The 9169-nt window shown below is 29.2% G+C and overlaps 1 protein-coding gene across 1 annotated transcript; it reads left to right on the forward strand.

Annotated features, from left to right (window-relative positions):
* Nucleotides 1-6782: 6782 nt before the first annotated feature.
* Nucleotides 6783-7682, forward strand: LOC121211415 (uncharacterized). Its single transcript, XM_041084179.1, has one exon. It carries the CDS (start codon nt 6783-6785, stop codon nt 7680-7682), a length of 900 nt encoding a protein of 299 aa, XP_040940113.1.
* The last annotated feature ends 1487 nt before the right edge of the window (nt 7683-9169 follow it).

The following is a 9169-nucleotide window of genomic DNA, read 5'->3' on the forward strand; positions in this document are numbered from 1 at the left end:
ACGTCTCCTTGAAAAGTTCTTACAAAATAATTTAAAAATTTTTCTTTTGACCAAGTACCGTTGTTGTTTACAACTATTGTCATTGACTGTGCCCAATCATCAATGGTTTTTTCATAGTCTGATATTGAAATATTAGTCAAATCTAAATATATTCCACCTTGAGCCACATTTCTTTTATTTAAATCATCTATCCTATGTGGTATAGGTATAGTTTGACTTGGTTGTTGATTAGAAGATTCGCCTGTATATTCAGTTTTAACTTCATTAGTAGCTATATTTTTAGTTTGATTACCAAAAATTCTTGTTGTATTTTCAACTGTTTCAAAGTCTTTATTTAAAGCTCTCAGATAATCATCTTTTTGAATATCTGATTCTAATTTTCTTTTACCATAAGGATCTGTTTGATCAGTATCCATAGGTTCGGGGACTTCTATATTTTCATCCTCATCTGTTGAAGTATTTTCTTCATCAGATTTATAACTAGTTACATTTAAATCTTCTTGATTATCAGAATTACTAGAACTACTACTTTCTGTAGTATCATAATTTAACATATAGTGATAATTAAACTGAGTAAATAGATCTTTATATTTTTCATAAAGTTCTTCTATTAATTTTAAATATTCTATTCTTTCATTTTTATCAGTACTTTTAGTAAATTTGACTTTCCAATGTTCTATTAATTCTTTATAAGATTGGAAATCATATTTTTGTTGAGTAATATTTTTTCTTCTTTGTTTTTCAGATTTTTTATTTCTATTAATAGTAGAAGATGACTCTTCTGAAGAAGTTTCTTCTTCTTCATCTGATAAAGTTAAAATTATATTACTATTACCATAATATAAGGGACCTAAATCTATATCTGATTCCGTATTATTATTAATAACCTGATCTAATTTATTATTAACTTCTGATAAAATTTCTTTAGATTTGTTGTTCAAATCTAATTCTTTAATATTTCCCATGTAATTTACTTTTTCTTCTATATTATTGACTTTATTATATATTTTATTATAATATATAGATGTTATATCTATTAAACTATTAAATCCTTTACTAAGGGCCGAAATATTATTTTCTTGTTTAGAATCTATATGCATAATATGATTGCAGGTTTTATCTTTATATAAACAATATGTTTCTTCCATGTTATTTATCTTTGGTACCTAAAACCGTCTGTTATATTATTTTGTCTTAACACACAAAGGCCTATCGTCACTCTCCTGGACTTAAAAAGGCAAAAGTTAGGCAAAATAACAGATATATGGGTTTCAAGATAAATAACCACGAAATTAACTGGATTGTAATTAAAGATAAGAACTTACAATGAATATTATGATATGAATTCCTCCAAGAACCGTAACTTCGGGGGCCTCTGATACCAATTACTTGCTAAATAGGTTGCGGAAGATCGATATTTTATTAAAAGTAAAGGAAAGATTTTTTTTACAAGGAAAGGTTGTTTACAGAGAGGATACTTAAAGTAAAAAGAAAGATTTCTAAACCATTTTTCGATGCCTATGATGAAGGAGATCCAGTTGGTTGTCTTACCATTGGATAAGGAACATAATATCCTTGATTAGGATAGAATCCTGTTAATATAGGAGTAAATCCCTGATTGGGAGTAAATCCTTGATTAGGATTTATCTGCTTTCCTTTGTTGGGTTTTTTATGGACAGTAGTCCATTCCCCGACTTGTTCTAGAGGTTTTTTACCTCTATCCATAAGGCCTGCTAAGATAATCAGCAATAATATTATTAGTACCTTTGACATATAAAACTTCAAAATTGAAACTACATAAATCATTATACCATCTAATTCTTCTTGGTACACTTTCTAGACTATTATTAGTCAGAAATTGTTTGACTGCCTGGTTGTCAGTTTTTATAATAAAATTTTCAGATGCTAAATATATGAGAAAGGTTTTTATTGCCTTTTTAATAGCTAATAATTCTTTTTCATATATAGCATAATTAACTTCATTTGATTTAAATTTTCCAGAACTATATCCACATATTAGTTCTTCGTTTTTTGCTGTTTTAGCTTTTAAAATACATCCCCAATATTTTTCTGATGCATCGGTTTCTAAATTAATCTATCACATTGTTTTGGTAAATAGACTTTTGGGGTATAATTTATTTCTGATTTTATATTTTTAATAATTTCTAAGTCTTCTTTAGACCAGCTAAAAGTTTTATCCTTTTTTAATTTTTCATATAAGTCTCATATTTTTTCAGATAAGTTAGGAAAGAAGTTTCTTCCATAATTAATTATACCTAAAAATTGTTGAAGTTGTTTTTGGTTTTTAATTTCTTCTGGAAATTCTTTTATTTTTACTATAATATGATCTTGTAGTTTAAGACCATCAGCCGATAAATTTAAACCTAAAAATTCTATTTCTATTTTTTCTAATTCTATTTTCTTAGGGCTCAAAATAATTCCATGTTTTATGAATTCTTGGGAGATGATATTTAAATGTTTTCTATGTTTTTCCAGTGTTTCTGAAAATATTAATACATCGTCTATATAAACTACACAAAAATTCTATAACACAACAACAATGTTTTTTTTTTCTTTTAAAATATTAGGATTTATTTACATTGTTATAAAATTATTTTCATAATATTTATTCTATTAGATAAATCATACATTTCAAGTTTTATATAAATTAAAAATATTTAATTATTTGCTTAATGTAAAAAATATTTATGAGTCGTCAAATATTAATGATGATAATATCATCGAAATTCAATAGTTGAATTATTAAAAAAATTAATCTTACAAAAATATTTCTTCATCGGTTAACGGGTTGGTATTATTCTCGGATCAAGTTAAGGTTTTTTCTTCCAACTTTGTTGAGAGCCCAAGCTAAAAGCATGATTCACGAAAATGGAGCGCCTTCTTAGATCAAATCATGCGTGGCACATGACCGCCTATTGAGGGAATGTGAGTGTCGTGCACTTGGTAGGGTTTGAAACCTTGTCCTCTTGGTAGATGGTTGTATGCCACTCACGATCCGATCCAACAAGACGCTATCACTTCGTGACTCTTGTGCGACTCTTGATAGAGTTGGAAGGTAAACCTTGACTCGAGACAACACCAAACATATTGAAAGGTTCGCTAGCTTTGAATAAACACGCTTTAAAAACTCCCCTCAAAGTCAAAAACCCCTCAACATCATCATCATAATAAGAAGCCATGGTGTGAAGGTTGAGATTTGGAAGTTCTAGATGTCTTGATTCTTCTTTGTTTCACCTAAATTTAATATTAGTGATTATATCATAACTTTCGACCATTAAAGACCAAATTGTAATTTCTTAAAGTTTGGTGATCAACATATAATTTAAATCATATATATGTGACTAAATTTTTGGTTCACCCTTTTATATATTGAGTACTTACCAATGAAGGTAAACTACACTATTAGCCACTAATTATGAGTAAGTTTTCGTTTAGGTCACTTAACTAAAAAAAAGTTATAATTTAGTCACTGAACTATTTGAAAGTTTTCATTCAAGTCATTAAACTATTCAAAAGTTTTAATAAGTTATTAGGTTCTTAAGTCTTTTTTTAAACGAAAGTTCCGCTAGTGAACTCTAAGCGATAATTCGACGATTGGCACGGTGAATCAGTACCCATCAACGAGTAGAAGAACATACCTCATATCCAAGTCAATCTGACAGTCAATGTCGGAGATCAGAGAAAAAAGTTGTTTGAATTTTGGTTTGTATTTCATGACATCTAAAGTTGTTTCATGAAAATAAATGAACTGTAGAAGAGACGGGGAATGAGAGCTTTCGATTGATGCAGATAGTACGAACAAAGAAAGCAATATGCATCGATTTTAATAGCCCAGTGACTTAAATAAAAATTTCTAAACAGTTCAATGACCAAATTGAAACGTATCCATTATGTAGTGACTAATGGTATAGTTTACCCTACCAATTATTACTAAGTTGCTCTCCGTTATTTGTCTTTTTGAACCAACAAAACAAGAGATGATCAAAGCATCCAATTGGACTCATTTTTTAAAACTTCACCAAAAACCTAATTCATAAATAATTTATTCTAATATGCTTAATATATCATTTGCTGTTTGAGTTTGATACTTTTTTCTAATGTGGTTCTTGTTTTATTTTTTCATCCAATTGGATACCTATATTTAACAAAAATGATATATTTTGGTATTCAAAAACAATGTTATTAACTTTTTAGTGTTTAATTCTAGTTCTAAGGTTAACTTGATGTTAATAGTAAAAAGTATTTTTGTCAATTTGAAGATTAATGTTCATAGAGTATGGATAATTACAAAATAAATTCAAAGTCGAGTAAGGTTGAACTCTTGAATAGAAGATAGACTCTCTTGACGTTTTTATCTTAATCATAAGATTTGAAATTGAGACCTTACTTAAAAGAATATTAAACTTCTTATCACGAAATTGAACCAATTATTGCTTTAAAAAATTTAAATATCTCATTAAGTCTTTAGTCGACATTATTGTTATTACAACAATTAGGAAGATATAAATTTGTACTTGTTTAAGTGCGTATTATCTTCCTATTTGAAGATTTGATAAAGTTTATGAGAAATAATAGAAATTGTATAAAAAGCAATATATGTTTATAATGAAAGGTAGTTGCTTAATTTAGAAAAAGAAAACATTCATTTTTTTTTTGTTTTTAAATTAATTTTATTTGATGTCACCTAAATCATAAGTTATTTAATAGAAAAGGTTGGTTGTGTTAGTTAAAAAACAAAAAAACAAATAGTTAGTTGAGTTGGTGTCATTAATTACTGTCTCAATTCAGTTAAACAATTACGGAAAATTCTCTTTTTAATAATAAAAAAAGTATTTTAAGAGTATTTTAACTTTATCATTTCAATTGAACCTTCCTTTAGTTTTAATATCAACTTTTATAAATGCTTTTGTTATATAATTCTAATTTTCACTCATCGTGATGTACCATAATCTAGTATAATATAAAATAGGGTAAACTACACCTAATGTCACTAAACTATCAGTGACATTTTGGTTACTCAATTTTAAAAAGTTACAAAATGGTATTAATCTATTCGAAAGGTTTCGTTTAAGTCATCAGGCTATTAGAATGGTGGTTGTATTCCCTCTATTTACATCACCTATACCAATCAAAAGCTTGCCTTCCCCTTCTCTTTTGTAGTTTAGTTTTTTTTCATGAAATGACTTTAAACATTATGAATCTGTGAACTAAAATCCAAATAGCTTTCTTCTTCGATCTTTGACATTGGATATCAAATCGGTTTGGATCTAAGGTATGTTCTTATACTCGTTGATGGGTATTGATCCACCATACCGATCGTTAAATCGTCGCTTGAAACTCGCTGGCTAGACTTAAAAAAAAACTTAATAGCTTGGTGAAAAATAATGAATTTTGAAGAGTTAAATAACCAAAATGTAAATTTTCTAATAGTTTAGTGATTTTGGGTGCAATTTACCCTATAAAAAAACCGGAGTGCATTGCCGGTGCACCGCTTTAAAAACGTGTGGAAATTGACCAAGCAAATGGTACTTGCCACTTGTCACTCTTTCATTTGCAACGCTTAATCTTAATCCTCATGTCTTGCAAAACTATTAAGGATTAAAAAACATTTAATCCTTAAACTTTACAACTATTCTCAACTTAATCCCTAAACTTTTTTGTATACATATTAGTCTTGGAATTTGACAACTTTTTTCCAATTTTGGTCTATATGAATACGTAACACTATAATATTAGCAAAATTCTAATAAAAACATGACATGGCACATCCATATTGGATGTCTATCATTTTTGGGGTAAAATGAGACGAAAATCATAGTTCAAGTACCAAAGTATAAAAATTAGTACAGTTCAACTTCAAATAATGAAATAGCCCGAAAATAAAAAGGAATAAAGTAACATTTAGTCCTGAACTTGGTATCTTTTCCCACTTAGGTCCCTAAAATTATTATTTTTTAGTCCATATTAGTCTTAAAACTTTAACAGCTTTCTCAATTGGATCCTTAAACTTAGATTCCATTAAGGTATTATGATGTGGCACAAACACTTGAGTTTTGTTTTAAATCTAAAAATTTTAAATAATTATATTTTTTTAGTATTTTTTATTTTATTTAAAATTTTAAAACCTTTAGCTGACGACATAATACAATCTTAGAGTGTGGCACTCGCATCATGACACCTTAACGAAATCCAAGTTCAATGATCAAATTGAAAAAAAAATTGCTAATTTCCAAGACAAATGTGGATCAAAATAAAGTTCAAGAACCAAAATGAAAAAATTAACAAATTCAAGGACTAAATTTTAGTTTATCCCAAATAAAATAAAATAAAGCCATGGTATCGGTAACTAAAAGGTAAGGAAGACGAACTTCCAAAGTCTATTTGCCTAAAAATAACCAAAAGCTAAATTTGGAATGAAGTGTATGTGTGTGTGTGTGTGTGTGTGTGTGTGTGTGTTTAGTACATATTTCCATCTCCCTCGTTGCCACCACTATCTTTCACATCCATTTTTTCTCTCTTATCTTCAAAATTTCCCCTTTTAATCACAAAGAACACACCAAAAAATCACTATTTCAATCGAAACTGAAGAAACCCTCTTTCATTTTCATGCAAACAAATCCAAATACAACGCCATAGCTGATAGCTCCACTTTGTTTTTGCCCCATTTTTGATATTTTTTTCACTCTCCTTTGATGGTTTCTTTTTTCGGGGATTCATTTGCATTGTGTCAAAAAGCTTGATGGGGTAAAATAAAAATCTTGATGGGGTCTGATACAAGCTGGTTCATCATCATCATCATCGTCATCATTGTTAATATTTCTTCGTCGATCGTTGGTGGCTCAGCTGATAGCTATGATCCACAAGCTTTAAAAGCTCTGTTTCGTCACTACGCGAATCTCACATTGGCAAATCATCATACAGGTACTGAGCATAAAGTTAATCTCCCTTCTAATTTCACCGGCATGGAAGTTTCCGTTAAGAGGTTACGTAGTGGGAGTTTATGGACTAGAGGAACCGATTCCATATATGTTAAGATCCCATCTAATGTTAAAACATTGCCATACGTGAAAAGATTAGCTATAGTTTATGATAATTTAGGGAATTGGTCCTCTATGTACTACAATGTTCCTGGTTATGCATTAGTTTCTCCGGTTATCGGTTTCGATGTTTACGATTACTCTGATTTAACCATGATAATGGATGGGAATTTAACGTTGAGAGTTGAAGGCGAACTGATTTCGATTCATTTCCCTTATTTAAATGTTGGGGATAAAAACACGACACTGCTTAAGTGCGTAGGATTTGAACCGGACGGGTCAGTTGAATTCAAGAATTGGACCAACGATAATGTTTGCAAGGTCAAAAAAGCCAGGCATTTTTGCGTTGTGGCGGAGATGCCGGCGGTGACGGAGGAAAAGGAAGGGCGGGCTTGGAAATGGTGGGTGATAGGGTTTGGGATTGGAATTGTGGGGCTAATTGTGTTGGTTTCAATGGGGATGGTGGTGATGTTAAAGTGGAGGAAAATGGAGATCACAAAAATGGAGAAGGAATCTGATACATCGGTGGCATTGGATACATTTTGGGTTAGGGGTGATCATAAAATGCCTTGTGCATCAATGATTAGAACACAACCAACACTTGAGCATGATTTTGTTCCTTAGACCCAACATTCCTCGATTTAGTGAGTTGTTATTGTTTTTATCAACAATGTTATTTTTGAAGTTTGAAATTGAATTCTTTTAAAAATATAATGTATGTACCTTATCATTGCACTCAATACATATCGGTCCAACGAATTTACTTATTGTTTTTAGGGTTCTTCATAGAGGAAAAGAAAATTTTATTTGCAGTTTTCGAATTGTGATTATGTAAAATTTCTTGACATTAAATCTCATTGTTTCCTGAAATGCTTTGATTTAATTAATTGAATTTTCTCTTGTTATTTATTCGAATGTATTTAATGAATAAAATCGGGGGAATTAAAAGTAAGTAAAAATCGATCAACCATATTAGTTCAATTTGATTAGGTAAATTAATAGACTAAAGTATAAAACTGATAAGTTGAGTGGCTTTTTTAAAATCTTTTTATTGAACCAACCAATTGCTATTCCATTAGTATTTAAACCCTGCCTATATTCATTTAATTGCTTTCTCTCTTATACCGGTGAAATATTGCTATTAGTCTCTATACTTTATGTAAATTGGAGATTTAATCCAAATACTTTAAAATTTTGTCAATTTTAGTCCTTATACCTCTTTAATTGATCAATAGACCCAAACAATATCAGGTAAATTCTTCTATTAGTTTTGTACTATGCATAAAGTTGTATAGATTTAAGTTCATGTTATCCAATTGGGTCATTCTTATCATCCACACTTTTCACATTTCAAAATTTCAACCTCGATATAAACAACAATCATTAAATCCAATACCTGATTATTCCGTAAGTAATATGCGAAAATAACAAACTGATATAAGATTATACAAGCAATGATATATTTGTCATATCAAATTTTGAAAATAACATAATGAGTTTAATGACTAGAATAAGACCAAGACTAAAATTTTGAATTTTGAATATTATAGAAATTATAAAAAAAAACAAATTAAAGGATAAGGACTATATTTATAATTTACGCATAATAGAGGGACTTAATAAAAAATTTAACCTTCTATAATCACAGCAAATCTGACCAACCCCACCCAAGGCCATGTTTTGGTAGGACGGCTAGTTTGGCCATTTTGGCTTGTTACTTTTGAATGTATTAATTAATTATAATTAGTATAATGTTTTTGGCTCTAAATTTTTATTATCTTAATGCTAATCGATGGGGGAAAAGACAAAAAATAATTAAAATATTTTGACTTAATTTTTTGCCATAAGCCTGCAAAAGCCGGCGGTTGGTGCAAGATTTTTCTTTTTTCCCTCAAGTTCTATTAATTATAATTTATGTTGTGGAATTGGTATGAATATTAATATTAATATTAATGCAAAAAAACGTAAGTTTAAATGTGTAAAGTGCGTTATTTTCTTATTTATGGGTTGAAACAGAGCGATGGGTAGTTCTAGGTATTATATTAAACAGAGTAGATATTATCAAAACTTATAATGAGATTGTCCAAAATTACAATTTATGTTAACAATAA

This window comes from Gossypium hirsutum, chromosome A12 (genome assembly GCF_007990345.1).
Source record: "Gossypium hirsutum isolate 1008001.06 chromosome A12, Gossypium_hirsutum_v2.1, whole genome shotgun sequence".
NCBI classification, from domain to species: Eukaryota; Viridiplantae; Streptophyta; class Magnoliopsida; order Malvales; family Malvaceae; genus Gossypium; species Gossypium hirsutum.